The 16,715-nt window shown below is 38.0% G+C and overlaps 1 protein-coding gene across 1 annotated transcript in view; it reads left to right on the top strand.

Moving 5' to 3' along the window:
• Positions 1 to 16,715, top strand: part of dnah12 (dynein, axonemal, heavy chain 12) — a 160,435-nt gene that overhangs the window by 86,566 nt on the left and 57,154 nt on the right. Inside the window, exons 31-39 of the mRNA XM_073072245.1 lie at positions 1,232 to 1,372; positions 3,098 to 3,181; positions 3,319 to 3,507; positions 5,824 to 5,943; positions 7,011 to 7,199; positions 8,616 to 8,767; positions 10,144 to 10,282; positions 13,620 to 13,786; positions 15,405 to 15,660. Of these exons, the coding sequence (XP_072928346.1) occupies positions 1,232 to 1,372; positions 3,098 to 3,181; positions 3,319 to 3,507; positions 5,824 to 5,943; positions 7,011 to 7,199; positions 8,616 to 8,767; positions 10,144 to 10,282; positions 13,620 to 13,786; positions 15,405 to 15,660 (1,437 nt within the window). The remainder of the gene's footprint in view (positions 1 to 1,231; positions 1,373 to 3,097; positions 3,182 to 3,318; positions 3,508 to 5,823; positions 5,944 to 7,010; positions 7,200 to 8,615; positions 8,768 to 10,143; positions 10,283 to 13,619; positions 13,787 to 15,404; positions 15,661 to 16,715) is intronic.

Below are 16,715 nucleotides of genomic sequence, written 5' to 3'. Positions count from 1 at the left end.
GAGGGTCTGCTCCACACTATAAATAAATAAATAGTGATCTTGGGGGACAAGTCCATGGATCACTGTAAGTGGCAAGAAAAGTAGATTGGGTGGTAAAGAAAGCCTGTGGCATACTTGCCTCCATCGGCTTGGGGTGTTGATTCTAAAAGGCGGGAAGTCATGTTGCATTTGCGTAAAGCTTCGATGAGGTGATATTTGGAGTATTTTATGCTGTTCTGGTTGGAGAATTCTAGGAAGCTTTGGAGAAGGTGCAGAAAAGATCCAACAGGATGCTGCCTGGATTAGAGAGTGTTGGAAATAAGGAGAGGTTGGACACATTTGGATTTTTTTTCCCCTGGACCATCGGCGGGTGAGGGGCAATGACAGAAATATATAAAATAATGAGAGGCATTGGTGGGGTAGATACTCATCACCTTTGCCTCAGGGTAGAAATGTTAAATACTGGAGCAGACAACTTAGAGGTGAAAGAGGATATTTTAAAGGAGATTTATAAGGCAAGCGTTTTCACACGGATAATGGTAGGTGCCTACAACACACTATCAGGGGAGATGCTTGAAACAGACATGACAATATTTTTTAAGAAGCACTTGGACAGGCAGATGAACAGATAGGAAATAGAAAAACATAAACCTTGTGCAGGCAGTTGGGATTAGTTAGAGTTGCTAGGTTGACTCTGACATAGTAGGACAAAGGGCCTGTTTTTGATGTTTCAAACATAGAAGATCTTCTTAAATTTTAAAGATAGCCATACTTATCATTTACTGAAAACAAAAATAAACAAAGAAATCACGTAACCAAGAAATTAGTAGGGAGATTAAAAAAACTTATTTGTATAATTGCTTAAACAAGATCAGGATCAAAATCATATATTCCAAATTATATGGAAATAAACATGATACTGGGTAGAGATGATATATATTTTGAGGGTATCTTGTTGGGTCCTAACATCCAGCATATGATCAGGCTAATCACAGTTACAGCTTTTCCTTGGAGTAATACTTGGTCTCCACTTAGATAATTAAGCATAATTGAAAATGAGAGAAATGGAGGGAGGGATGAGAGGAATATAAAATGTAACTATATAGCACAATAAAATTAATTCATTTGTTGAAATAAAAATTTGCAGCATTAACTTGTGTTTTTGAACATTTCAGTAGCAATTTTTCAAAGTTGGAAAATCCAAGTATTTGTTTCATAACCGATCTTCACTGAGTTTTCCCAACATTTACAGTGGACTGATGGTATCGTGGCAAATACTTTCCGGGAGTTTGCTTCTTCAGAAACCCCTGACCGCAAGTGGGTGATATTTGATGGACCAATTGATACCCTGTGGATTGAAAGCATGAATACTGTACTGGATGATAACAAAAAGGTAATTACATTATTGGAATGGACCTGTGCACTCAGACTCTGTGCTACATTTAATGATTTTATGGTTTGTTAAGGCATGTAACTAGATTTTGTAAAGTTAATAAATCCAAATTAAATCAGTCAAGCATAAATTGTTTATTATTCAACAATAACAAAAACAATAGCTCAAATACAATAACTTCTCCATAGATTCTCTTCAAAGAGTTCTTTAAAATAGGCACCAAAATAGGTAACTTACTCTTATGAGGGCTGAATAAGATCTTTCACAAGAAAGGTTCTATGAGAAATCTTACAGGAAGAAGCAGAGGTGGGGTGAAGGTGGTTATAGATTTCAAATTGAATTAGCTGCAAACCAACACGGGTGAATATTTTCTGTAACTGAATTGCAGTCTATGTCAATTTAAACAAATTATCAGAGATCTATATATAATTCATTTCCAGGTGAGACAGCGAGACAGGTGAAAGTGCTGGAAAGCTTTCTTCTTTTCTACTGACCAGGCTCCATTGGAATATTAGGCATTCATGGATTTATCAGATAGTGTTCAACAACTCCTGATTTTAGATTGCAAAATAATCTATGTTATACATTATTTATTCCTGTCAATCTAGGACCCATATGGGATCAGAACAAAATGATAGGTTTGCCACAACAGCATAGCCCAATCAACTATTCATTGGTTCCAATTATACAACCTTACTTGATTGACAAAGGACAAGTTTATCTGGTGGCTGATTGTAACACTTGACCATTATTCTTCCTTGTTTGAGAGTATCATACTGGACTATGTTGTTGCAGTTAACCTTTGCATAATTCCCAAAGCTACCATGTCCTGACTGAAAACTCTTTCCTATGTGGTTATTATGCATGAGAGCCTATAAATTCTTCTCAGGCTTCCAGCTGGGTACAGGTATCGATTTTAACCCATGTTTCAATTACAAACTTTGCCACCTTCATCAGGGATAATGCCTGGGCATGGCTAGTCTGGTGGTATTTATAATCCAATTGTCCATCCTCCTGATTGGTTAGTCCTCATCCAATCAGGTTTCTGCTGTCCCATCTTGTTTACAATCGAATTCCAATTCTTTCTTACAGCGAGACCTTAATCTTTGCTAAAATTCTTTTCCTCGAATTTTTAACAAGACAAAAGGTCTTGCTCTGAATAAGAACTAGAATTTGTTTATCACCAAGCTGGGATAGTAGTAACCTGATTGGATGAGGACTAACCAATCAGGAGGGTCAGATAACAGAGTATAAATGCCATTGGACTAGACATGCCCTGGCATTGTCCTTGATGAAAATGGCAGAGTTTGTCATTGAAACATCAGTTAAAATTGATACCTGTGTCAGCCTGGTAGCCTGAGAAGAATTTATCTATCACATACACTGGGAAATCACTAGATCCTTTTTCATGAGAGCCTAGTTCATGGAGTATGGTGAACAATTTTGCATTAAAGTCTAGCCTTGAGCATAATATTAATATATATTAATGATGTTAATACATATTAATAATGTGGAATCAGGTAAAATATAATTTTTCAAATATAATGTAAGATTTCCTATTTTTAAACATTAAAATTTTAATTTCATGGTGTATAAAACATTAACCAATGGAAGTTAATTTTTAGCCTACTGTAGGTTGAACCTGAGTACTGACTGGCATTTTGAGGTCTGATAATCATTACTTATTCAATTAGGTCTTAATAATTGCCATTCTTTAATTACCAGCTTTGTCTGATGAGTGGGGAGATCATTCAGATGTCTCAGCAGATGAGCCTCATTTTTGAAGTAATGGACCTTTCCCAAGCTTCAGTAAGAGTCCTTGATATTTTCTCCTTGAATGCTTCGGAATTGAAAAATTACATGTGTTTTAATCTGGATTAGTAAATTAATATGTAATTATTGTTACATTTCTGTGCATCTTAAACAGATTTTTTTTGCACTTTTAGCCAGCCACAGTTAGTCGCTGTGGCATGATCTATCTGGAGCCAGCCCAGTTAGGTTGGAAACCTCTTGTTTTATCTTGGCTTAAAGGTCTTTCAAAAGTCCTGCCTCACAAGGACATGCTGAACCTCTTAGAAGGTCTCTTTGACTGGCTGGTGCCTTCTGCACTCCACTTTCTTCGCAAGCAATGCAAGGTAAACATTTCAAAGGCTGCCCTTTCATTAAAATTGCAAAAGTATACAGTAGTTAAACAGTATGTTTTTGTAAATCAATGACTTAAATTAACTAAGCGAAAGGGGCGGCATATTAGTGTAATGGTTAGCACAACGCTTTACAGTATCAGTGATCCGGGTTCAGTTTTCCGCCGCTGCCTGTCAGGAGTTTGTACGTTCTCCCCGTGACCTCGTGGGTTTCCTCCAGGTGCTCTGGTTTCCTCCCACAGTCCAAAGGTGTACTGATTGGTGTGTTAATTGGTCATTGTAAATGGTCCTGCGATTAGACTAGGGTTAAATTGGGGGATTGCTGGATTGCACAGCTTGAAAGGCTAGAAGGACCTACTCCATGCAGTATGTCTGTTAATCAATCAATAAATCAATAGGAAATGTATATATCTAATAGAATTTGGAGTAGGATGAATGTAAAATCTAAAAATGAACCAGTTAGAGCTGAACATTCTCTTGTTGAAGACCTTTCCCGGGCATAAAGTTTACTTGCACCTCATTTGACGATACCTGAACATCATTCACGTCATGAAGCGAGTCAAGCAATGCATTCGGCTCATTGGTCGTGGTGCAGTCTTTATATGCTGAACGCAGAAGAACAGAAGAGCTGTTTTCCATTTGCACTCATGAGGTATTGGGTGATGATCAGAGAAGCCTGAGCAACGAGTCAGCCTGAGAAGGTGCTCCGCTGCTACATATCTCCTGAGCCCGAGGTTGAGCTTTCATCAAAGCTTATCGGAGCCTTACAGTAGGGATTAAATGCTTCGGATAATCAAGTGCACTTAAAAACTATAATAACAAATAAATTACTAAAAATAAATTATTAAATCATTTTAGAAGATTAAAAACATATGGAGAAATGAAGAAATTAAAGATAGTAAAATAAGCATATTATAATATTAAATTTATTTTTTTCTTCCAAATCTCTGGGTCTGGAAAGCACATTCATTTGAATAAATATTCTGATCCGTCAGTAGGTCATCATTCCTGTTCAGATCTTACTTCTTTCAACATTTGAGAACTTAAGTTTCATGTTTTTGCAGTAGGCAGGAGTTTCATGCAGAAAAGAGCCTTTTGCAATTTTAGCTGGAGCCTGAATGGATCTGCAACATTTTTGTCACCAAAAATATATCAGCGATAGCTCTGAAGACACCAGAAGTCCTTCTGGTATCAGAAAACTTACTTTTGAGGATGGAAGGGCAGGAGTTCTCCTTTGTTTTATCTAAGAAGTTCTATCCTCTCCTACCAAAATGCCTGCTCCGCATCACGCTGATAATATAGAATGTGGAACAGTAGAGCAGAGTACAGGCTCTTCGGCCCACAATGTTCTGCTGACTTTTTTTACCTACTCGAAGATCAATCCAACTCTCGTCTCCCACGTAGCCCTCCTTTTTTCTTTTATCTGTGCCCCTCAAAAAGTCTCTTAAGTGTCACTAATGTGTCTACCACCACTGGCATTTCATTCTACACACCTACCACTCTCTGTGTTTAAAAAAAAACCACAAAACTACCTCTAACATCTCTCCCAAAGCTTCCTCCGATCACCTTAATATTATGCTCCCTCATGTTAGCCCTTTCCACCTGGGAAAAAGGCTCTAACTGTTCACTCTAACTGTGCCTCTTGTCATCTTGTACACCTCTATTAAGTCACCTCTCATCCTCCTTTGGTCCAAAGGGAATAGACAATGCTCACTTTATCTATCCTCATAATAAATGCTCCTTAATCCAGACTGCATTACGCAAAATTTCCTCTGCAGCCTCTATAAAGCTTCCACTTACTTTCTATAATGAGCTGACCAGTACTGAATGCAGTGCTCCAGTGGGCTATTCCCTTTGGAGTGAAGCAGGATGAAAGGTGACGTAATAGATGATAAGAGACAGACACAGAGTGAACAAACCGTGGTCAGACCAGGGTTTTATAGAGCTGCAACATTACCCAACAGTTCTTGAACTCGAAACGTGAAAGCTATTCAGTGGCTGCTGACTACCTGATCTGAGACTTATCTTCAGTTGGGTGGGAATGCCCACATTCTCTGACAATCTTCATTTTAATAGTTAGGTTAAATTTAACCCCATCAGTGCATTGAGAAACATTGCATGTAAAATGATTTGTCTCTGCAGCCAAGATTAGAGGTCCTTATGAAAACTGTTGCAACAAATTTTGAGAAAATAGATATTTTACATTACTTATTTGTTACATGGACGAAAAGCTACAGTAAAGCTGTTTGTGATTATCAGATAGGTTTGGGAATAGTATTACTAACTTTAACTTCCATGTTGAATACTCAGGAGCTCATTCCAACAACTGACGGCAATACTGTGGTCTCCCTTACTCATATTTTTGAAATGCTTCTCTGGGACCAACTGGCAGCTGATCCTGATTCCAAGAATGTCCGTGTCTGGATAATGGTATAACTTTTGGCTCTCAATATTATTTTAATTTGATAAGGAGAACACTGTTATTAGTTTTGTGTTTTTTTAAAAACTTTTTCCTGCTTTAGTTGCAATTATCTAAGTAACCTGCTTTCAGACTTTTGCAAAGCTACCCTTGGGGCTTTAACACACACAAAATGCTGGTGGAACACAGCAGGCCAGGCAGCATCTATATAGATCTATATAGCATCCACCAGCATTTTGTGTGTGTTGTTGTTCGAATTTCCAGCCTCTGCAGATTTCCTCGTGTTTGCTCTTGGGGCTTTAAACTCAATACAGTTACCACAGTGTCCAGAGGTCACCTTCCTCTGATTTTGTTGCAAGTATACAGTGCAGTTATGATCTAGCTGTTGCATTAAATCATAATTATTAGAATTGTTTTCCCTTAGAATCCAGATGTTTTAATATTCAAGCCAAGAAAAGGATGGATTTTTCAGACCCTGTGCTGAGGTGACAAGAAGAAGACCTTTTGTAAAAGCTTTTTTTGTCTAGCAACAAAATCTCTGGGGTTCTTTTTTTTTTGCCTTTAGCATTTGGAATAGCCCTGAGAGCATTTCATCAAACACACCCTCTGTAACTCAAGCAGCAGAGGCTAGTTGAAAGTTTGATATCACAGCCCACATGAGTAGGACATTCTCGTTGAATCAGTGGTTCGATTTAACATTAGAGAATGTGTACAGTGTACAACCTGAAATTCTTACTTTTTACGGACATCCAGGAAACTGAAAACACTCCAAAGTATGAATAACAGAAACCTCAGAACCTCAAAGCTTGCTCCCCCATCCCACACACAAGCAGCAGCAAAAGCAGCCTGTCCCCTGTTCCCCCACGCAACAGCAACAGCATTGACCTTTATTCCTAAATTCAAGTGGGAATTTAGGATTAAAGGCAGCAAATTCTGAAAATGATCTGTACACTGGGAAGCATCTGTGAGGAAAGTAACTATTACATCATTTCAGCTCAACGATATTTCAGCTACCTGGAATTTTAGATTTCTAGCAATTGTTTCCACAAAACTGTATCTATTTGGATTTCATTTCCAGGCAGCGTTTGCTTTCTCCCTGGTATGGTCAATTGGTGCGTCTTGTGACAAAGCTAGTCGAACAGTATTTGATACATTCCTTCGAGAAATTGTGTCCGTAAAATCATCTTATGAGCCAATACCAGCTTCTGTCGGAAAATGGGAATGCCCCTTTGAAGAAAAAGGATTGGTTTATGACTACATGTATGAGGTATCATATTATTCTAATCTTTGAAAACTAAATCAAGTTTTATTTTACTGAGAATTGAATGGGTGAAGGAGAGTAGAAAAATAATGTTATTTTCCTAATAGTTTCATCTGTACTAGTTACAGAAGAAAACCAAATCTTCCCAGTTTTTTTACCTTTCCATCCCTTTTTCGACAGGTTGATTCTTTTTTCAAATTCAGTGTAGTTTGCTCAGCCTCTGTCTCTTATTTGATTTATGCTCACAGTTATAAGAATAACGGAGTTGTATTAGTGGGAGATTTTAATTTCCTTGGCACTAATTGGTCCACACGAGTGTTAAGAGTCTGGATGGGGAAGAATTCGTGAAATGTGTTCAGGAAAGTTTCCTAGGTCAATATGTAGAGGCTCTGTGTGGGAGGATGAATACTGGACCTTGTGTTAGAGAATGAGGCAGGGCAATTAGCTGAAGTGACAGTCAGGGTTCACTTTGCTTCTAGACCCCTTACTTAATGGTGTTGGTCCATGGCTTAAAGGAAGTTGGGAACTCCTGCTCTAGAGGCTGTGATTCTATTAGTTTTAAAATAGTGCTGTGGATATACAATAGAGATATCAAGAGCAGACTGGAGATAGTGGTCCTGATGAAGGGTCTCGGCCCGAAACCTCAGCTGTTTACTCTTTTCCACAGACGCTGCCTGTCCTGCTGAGTACCCCCAGCATTTCGTGCGTATTGCTCTGGATGAAGTGGTTTTGTGTTTTCAATAATCAGTTCCACCCATTCTGTTCTTATTCGGGGAGCACAGGGCTTTATGAAACCCTGTGTTATAGGGAGCAATTGTCCAGGCTACGTTCCTCAGGGCATAGGAAAGTCAGGGGTGAACTTAGAAATGTTTAAAATCATGAAGCTCACAGATAAGGTGAATAGTACCAGTCTTTTTTTCCAGGGTAAGAGAATCTAAAACTAAGGGGCATAGATTTGGTGTTCCAAAGGGAAAGATTTAAAAGGGATCTGAAGGGCAAATTTTTCATGCAGAGGGTGGTGAATATAGGGAATGAACTGCCAGAAGAAGTAGAGGCAGTTATCATTTAAGAAGCATTTAGGTAAATACATGGAGGAGCAGTGCTTAGAGGCATGTGGGCCAAATATAAGAAATTGGGACTAGCTGGTATAACACCCTGGTCAGCATGGACTCCTTGGGCTAAAGGAGATGTACCTGCACTCAACTGTCTATGACTCTCTTCGAGTCAATAGCATTGCCAGGCAGTTAGAGAATGAAGCACCATCTTTCCATGTCAGATTTTCTTACACGGTTACTAGTTGGGCAGAATTTTCTAACTGAAGTGATGAAAGGAAATTGTCAAAGAAAATTATTTAGTAAAATCCATGTAATTGTTAATTCTAACCAAGCACTAATTCTTGCTAAACATGCAATGTTTTGTTAGTTTAAAGCCAGAGGACGTTGGGTGCACTGGAATGAAGCAATCAGAAATATTAATTTGGGGAATGCAAAAACAAAAGTCCAGGACATCATAGTACCTACAATGGACACGATCAGATACACCTACCTGTTGGACCTCTGCGTTACACATGGGAAGTAAGGATTATTAAAAGTGCCCTTTGTTTCTCATTGGTTACCGTTTGATATATGTAAGAGCATTATACTATTCAGAATCCTGATCCATATGAAGGACTACCTCCCACTTCTAGAATGCTGATGAACTCTCTGTCCATGGCTTGCAATTTTCTAACAGTTCAAGTCTTTAAGGTGGCTGTGATTGGAAGCTCAGAAAAGAAACACTTAAAAATCTTCTTGACCCAATTTAGTTTTTTTTTTCATTTCCCATGTTTGTTGATCCTTCCCGTGCCACTCAACTGCCATTGCCCAACTTTACTGAAATTAAGATCTCACACCGAGAAATGTGGGGAAAAATCCGCAAATTCCGTACCCACCCTCGTCATCTCTATGTTGTCCTAATGTTAGTTATTAGATGTTAACAGAGCCTAATCCCTGGGGATCATAAGGACTATTTGTATATCACTGATACCCTCCTGGGGTTAAAACTATTAACGTAATTATTGTTTTGAATGGTCCCTATACCTAAATTCTTGAGGACGAAAACATTAGCATCATTCCAAACCTCACAATTAGAATTATACTTAACATTCACATCTTTGTGTACCTTTTCAGCAAAGTACAATGTTACTTCAATATTGATAATAAAATAAAGGATATTCAATTGATCTAATAAAAAAATCTTGTGGTGTTCAGTTAACATAAGTGAACAGCCACAGACCCAAGGATCATAAAATCAATTGAATATATCAGACATTTTCATACCATCAAACTCTAACTTTTTCAAACTATTCATCTGAGTAACATCATTAGGATTCACTTTTTAATTGAAATGTGTTATATTGCATTGTATTAAAATGTGTATTAATCATAGATTTATTAATTGTTCAGTTAGTTTTTTGAAAATACCATATTGAAGTTTAGAGTAGATTTGATCTGCATCATTTGAACAACATAGTAACCAATTGTTTTATTTAGTGGGGAGATAGTTGCCTCAGGCTAAAAGAATTTGCCCAATGTTTATTTCATTTTCACCTATGGAATGAAAACCAGCTTGGTTTTGTAATGTCAAGTAAATCATAATTTCAAATCAGCATCCAAGTAACTTTAGTGAATTTAGTAACTAAATTTTCTCACAGTTTTAAAAATTAATTCACTCATTGAAAGTTACTACGATATAAATTTCCTTGTGATCAATATTTCATTGAGGTATGTAGCCTTGCAATTAGTCTTGTCAAAATTAATCAATTAACAGAGTATAACATGCATTCAATTAAATTATTAACATGTTCATCAATGTTTTCTGGTATATTTCTTTTAAGAAAGATATACACAGTTAATGCATATAGAAATACGTTTTTAAACAATTTATAAACAATTTCTTTTTATGCACACAGACCATTACTGTTTGTAGGCCATACCGGCACTGGAAAATCACTGTATGTGCAAGATAAATTAATGAACAATTTAGATAAAGATGCTTACGTACCTTTTTTCATCAACTTTTCTGCAAGAACCAGTGCAAATCAGATTCAGGTAACCTCTTTCAAAAGTTGTTTGAAGTCTCTGATGCAGATAGAACAAGGGATTGTCAGGATTCTTGCTCTTTCTTACTGTCCAACAACCTTGCCTCCAAACACACCGTGAGGGACTATTGGACTTTACTGTGCATCCTCTGCATTTGAATGGTACATGACGTATGCTGCAGCTAAAGTCTAAACAAGACTTGAGAGAAAAATAGAACTGCAAAAAAACAGAAGAATTATAAACTTGCAGTCACATTAAACTGCAGAATCATTTTTCTTTGCAGTGCAGTAGCTAAATATTATACAGAATAATAATTGTAAAAGTAATTAGGGGTGTTAATCAGTTTTAAATAGATGTAAATATCTGACCATCTCTTAATATTTAAATTTTTCAACATTAATTCTGTGGATCCTTCATGCAGCATCTTGGTGTTCCAGGTAGATGTGCACTAGGTCTTTTGTGAGGCTGTAAATGCATTTGATTTTATTTTCCATGTTGGAAAATCAGAGGAATAGTGATACTTCATTGTTTGCAACATACCGCCTTACATTGCAAAGTACATAAAACTTGTATCATCACTCTGCAGACAGAAGTTGAAATCCCTCTTTATAATTGGGAGTTCAGATTTTGCTAAGTTGTCTGATTGTTGTAAAATCTAAACAAAGGAGGTCATTATCCTTACAAGTGACTCTCAACCCTTACCAACATGATGGATTTTGAGTTATTGAATTCATTGAATAGGCCTTTCTGCTCCCACTGCCTGATAGGTAGAAAGTCAACTACACACTTTGAGTTGTTACTAAAGAAGATAAGTTGCAGAGGATATAAAAACATGGAAATTAAGAAGCGATGATTAAGTTGATAATTAAGATTGTAGTTGAGCATGTTCATGATAGAAATCCTTGAGAATTAGTTACATCTTACTTCATTTTGCTTTTATGATGTGTCCTATGATCTCAGTAAAATGAAAATACTGCTAAACAAGAAATTGCATGAAAGTATAATTGCTCTGTAAGTAAACTATTCCAATCTGCAGTATATGGTTGCTAAAATAACTACTTGATTTCATAATTATACTTACATTGCCTTGCTACCTGGGAATCTCTAGATTTTTCTAACTGACTCGCCTCATTATACTTTTTACTTCATTCCGATCTTGTAATTTCCTTAAACATTATATTCTCCCTTTTTCAGCAAGCTGCAGTAGAATCATAAGAAATAGGAGCAGAATTAGGCCATTCGGCAAATTGAGTCTGCTCCGCCATTTCATCGTGGCTGATTCACTTTCCCTCTCAGCCCCAGTCTCCCCATATCCCTTCATGCCCTGACTAATCAAGAATCTATCAACCTCTGCCTTAAATATACTTACAGATTTGAGCTCCACAGCTGCCTGTGACGAAGAATTCCACAAATTGACCACTCTCTGGCTAAAGAAATACATTTTCATCTCCGTTCTAAAAGGATGCTCCTCTATTCTGAGACTGTGTCCTCTGGTCTTAGATTCTCCCAAAATAGAAAACATCCTCTCCACATCCACTCTACTGAGGCCTTTCAACATTCAATAGGTTTCAATGAAGTCACCACTCATTCTTCTGAATTCTAGTGAATACAGGGCCCAGAGCCATCAAATGCTCTTCATAGCACAAGCCATTTATTCGTGAAACTATTTTCCTGAACGCCCTTTGAACCCTCTCCAGTTTCAGTACATTCTTTCTAAGATAAAGAGCCCAAAACTGCTCAAGTGAGGCCTCACCAGTGCTTTAGAAAGCTTCAACATTACATCCTTGCTTTTATATTCTAGTCCTCTTGAAATGAATGCTAACATTGCATTTGCTTTCCTCACCACTGACTCAACCTGCAAATTAACCTTTAGGAAATCCTGCACGTCCTATTGCACCTCAGGTTTTTGAATTTTTTCTCCATTTAGAAGATGGTTTATCTTTTATTTCTTCTACCAAAGTGCATGGCCATACACTTCCCAATACTGTATTTCATCTGCCACTTCTTTACCCATTCTCCTAATCTGTCTTAAGTCCTTCTGTAGCCACTTTACTTCCTCAAAACTAATTGCCCCGCCACCTTTTTTCATATGGTCTGCAAAATTTGCAACAAAGCCATCAATTCCATTATCTAAGTCATTGACATATAACATAAAAAGAATCGGTCCCAACACAGACCCCTGTAGAACAGCACTAGTCACCAACAGCCAACCAGAAAAGGCTCCTTTTATTCCCACTCTTTGCCTCCTGCCAGTCACCCACAGATTTATCCATGCTAGTGTCTTTTCTGTAATTCCATCGGTACTTATTACGCAGCCTCATGTGTGGCACTTTATCAAAGGCCTTTTGAAAATCCATGTACACAACACCCACTGATACTCCTTTGTCTATCTTGCTTGTTATTTCTTCAAAGAATTCCAACAGATTTGTTGGGCAAGATATTCCCTTGAGGAAACAATGCTGACTATGGCCTAGTTTATCATGTGCCTCCAAATACCCTGAAACCACATCCTTAACAATCAATATCTTCTCAACCACTGAGGCCAGTCTAAAAGGCCTATAATTTCCTTTCTTCTGCCTCTCTGCCTTCTTGAGTAGAGTAACATTTGCAATTTTCCAGTCTTCTGGAACAATTCCAGAATCTAGTGATTCTCGAAAGGTCACTACTAATGCCTCCACAATCTCTTCAGCCACCCACCCCTTTTAGATCCCTGGGGGTGTACACTATCTGGTCTAGATGACTTACCTACCTTCAGACCTTTCAGTTTCCGAAGAATCTTCTCTCTAGTAATGGCAACTTCACACACTTCTGACCCCTGACACTCTCGAACTTCCAGCATACTGCTGATGTCTTCCACAGTGATAAATGATGCAGAATACTTATTCAGTTCATCTGCCATTTCCTTGTGAGAAGGTATTCCATGACACCTGACTTGTGACGTGTATTGTAGATACATAGAGGATTTTGGTGTAAGGAGATAAGCTCTTCACTGCAACAACTTTTAACCTGACTTTATATGCACAACCATATCTGTGACTGATCCATTGAATTTCTGATTAATAGTAAGTCCCGGGATAGAGAGGCTTGGTATCATCGAACAGTGAAGTTGATTAAGTTCTCTTGTGAGATATAATTTTTTTCATCGTGTAACTGTCAGGTGAAAGCCAGATGTTGCATAGATAAAACATGTGGGTATAAATTGATTCATTATCAAAGAGATTTCAAACAGAAATAAGTTCTACAGTTGAGATAATTAGTATCAATAGCCTGTGAAATTATGCACTATAATACTCAAACCTAAATGAAAACTACAATTAATAAGTTAATTTTTTATTCTTTTGAATAGAATATTATCATGTCCCGGCTGGATAAAAGGAGGAAGGGAGTGTTTGGCCCTCCAATGGGAAAGAAATGTGTGATCTTTGTAGATGATATGAATATGCCAGCACTGGAGATATATGGTGCGCAGCCTCCAATTGAACTCCTCAGGCAGTTCCTGGACCATGGAAATTGGTAACTCTACAATAAAAACAAGGCTATGAATATTTAAACCTTTCTGAACTGTGCAGTAGTAGATAGTATTTTGTCTGCAATGATGCAGCATTTAGCACAGCATAACTTATGAAAAACTAACTCAAAATGTCTCAACTGATATATATTAGCAGTTCAGCAAAAACAAGTCTTCTACCCAACTCTACTAATAGGTGATGTCTTACTTTTCTTACTTTTAATACAAACTGTAAGCACAAAATGGATGTTTTTGTCTCTTTACTGACAGGACCAAGTAAGTGTAATGGGTTTTCTTTTCCAAGGAGATAAATAGTTATAACTAGAATATTCCTCTTGATGAATAGCCCATAGAAACTATCCTTAAAGAAATTTTAATGGTCGAGAGTTCTGCATTTGTTTAATGAATTGCAGTATTGTCACAACCTCCCTGCTAAAGAGTGTGGAAAAAAAGTCAGACAGACTTTTGTAAATATGTAGATACGTAAATGATCTGATTATAACTCAGTGTGATCAATTCTTCCTAAATCTCAAAAGTAATCTATTCAAAATCTAGGTGCCTAGAAATTCATTTGCATAATTCTGCATTTTGAATAGAATGCAAATTGAATCTTAATATTTATAAACATGAAGAATGCAATTGACACAATTATCTAAATTCTACTTTAAACTTATGAGCATAGTCACTTTGAACAATGTTTTGCATGTAGCAGGCATACAAGATTATGTTATTCCTCATTCAATGCCTATTTCTGACCTTTATGTGACAGCACATTAATGCAGTTGACTCTGAAATGCTTCCTTAGTTAAGAGGGAATTAGTCATGGGCATAAATACTGGTGTTGAATCATATAGTTGTACAACACAGAAACAGGCCTATCAGCTCATCACATCATGCTGATTTGTAATTGACAACATTTGTGCAAAGACAGAAGGTGAGTGGAGAGAATGAATGAAGGAAGTAGCTGTGTTAGGGCGTGACTGAGAGAAACTAAATGACAGAAGTTGCTGATTGTGGATGAGAATGGGTGGACATCTGACCTGTCCAGAGGAATTCTAAGTTGATGGAGATGGATGAGATCAGAGGAGGCAAAAACAAAAAGGCTGGATCTGTGAGATACAACTGTCTGTAGTTGCTGGAAATCTTAGAACGCTGGAAATACTCAGCAGAACAGACAGCATCTGTGGAAGGAGTAAAATGCAGTCGTCAATACAGTTTGATGATTGTTCATCAGAACTGGCCTTTTTGATGCAATCTGATTAAGGCTGTTTATCTGAAACTCTGAGTCCTGAGAACCATAACATGTCTGGTAGGAAGATGAGAAACTGTTCCTTGAGCTTAAATTGGTCCTTAATTGTCCAAAGATAGAGATTAGAGTGGGAATGAGATGAATATTTATTAGTGACTGGCAATGCTAAACACAAGGTCATTTATGCAGACTGGGAATTCAAAGAACAAAGTGATTAAGCATGTTTTGTGTTTGATGCCCATAAAGTTTAATGTTTATTTTCATTATCACTTCTCTCAAAATGAACGTTGGTTCCTCAGCAAAAAAGTGCATTTGAAATGTGTACCTAAAGGATTATCTCCCAATTCTGACATGTATTATTTTACATGCACCAGGTATGATCTGAAAGACACGTCTAGGATTACCCTGGTTGACATACAGCTAGTTTCAGCTATGGGCCCACCAGGCGGTGGTCGAAACCCTGTTACCCCTCGGTTCCTTCGTCACTTCAACATTTGTACCATCAATACGTTTAGCGATGAAACTATGGTACGAATTTTCTCAAACATCGTAGCTTTCTACCTCCGGAACAATGAATTTCCGACAGATTTCTTTACAATTGGAAATCAGATTGTTAACGCCACACTTGAGGTGAGTGTTAATAATATTGTACACCCACAAACTTCTCTCAATGGAGGTACCAAGACATTCATTGCCACAACTATAGTTTGCTTCTTAAGTGATTTACTGTGTTTCGGAATAATTATACGAAACAATCTATTCAGCTTTTCAAGTAGGTCTTAATGCATCCAGAAGGCTCCAGTTGTAAATATTCTATTCAGTTCTAAGGTGTGGTGCAGTTGTGGAGCGGTTAATATCATAGCTCCAGAGACTTCAGTGCAATCCTGACCTTGGGAACTGTAGTTCAAGTTCAAGGTGCATTTACAATGCAAGGGAAAAAGTAAACAGTATAATGCTACTGGAACTTCATACGTGACGAGACCTGGCAGGGAGTTCAAAAGTCTCGCAGCTCTGGGGGAAGAAGCCGATTCCCATGTTAACAGTCCTTGTCTTAATGTTATGGTGCCTCGTGCCCGATGGTAGGGAGTTCAAAGAGACTGTTGGACAGATGGGAGGGATCATTAAGGATCCTGCATGTGTAGTGCTCCTGATAAATATCTCTGATGGGTGGAAGAGAGACCCTGATGATCCTCCCTGCAGTCTTCACAATCCTTTGTAGAGACTTGCAGTCTTATGTCTTGAAACTCCTGTATCAGGCGGAAACGCAGATGGTCAGGACACTCTCAATGGTGTTCCTATAAAAACTGGTTTTAATGGGGGGCGCAGGGCTCACCCACCTCAATTTCCTCAGGAAATGGAGATGCTGCTGTGCTTTCTTGACTAAAGAGATGGTTTGAGGGACCGGGTGAGATTGACTGTACGTGCACTCCCAGAAATCTGGTGTTCCTAACTCTCTCCACGGAGGAGCTGTTTATCTGCGGTGAGGAGTGATCAGCCTGCACCTTCCTAAAATACACAATCACCTCCTTGGCCATGTCTATGTTGTGCTCACACCATTCTAACAGCTGCTGTACCCCCTCTCTGTTCACAGTCTCTTAATCATTGTTGATGATTCCAACCACTGTTGTGTCATCAGTGAACTTGATGGCTCAGTTTGAAATGGATCTAGCAGCGCAGTCATGTGT

This window comes from Hemitrygon akajei, chromosome 19, assembly GCF_048418815.1.
Source record: "Hemitrygon akajei chromosome 19, sHemAka1.3, whole genome shotgun sequence".
NCBI lineage: Eukaryota > Metazoa > Chordata > Chondrichthyes > Myliobatiformes > Dasyatidae > Hemitrygon > Hemitrygon akajei.
Note: the sequence above shows the minus strand (reverse complement) of the source record. Positions and strands in the feature narration are given on the sequence as shown.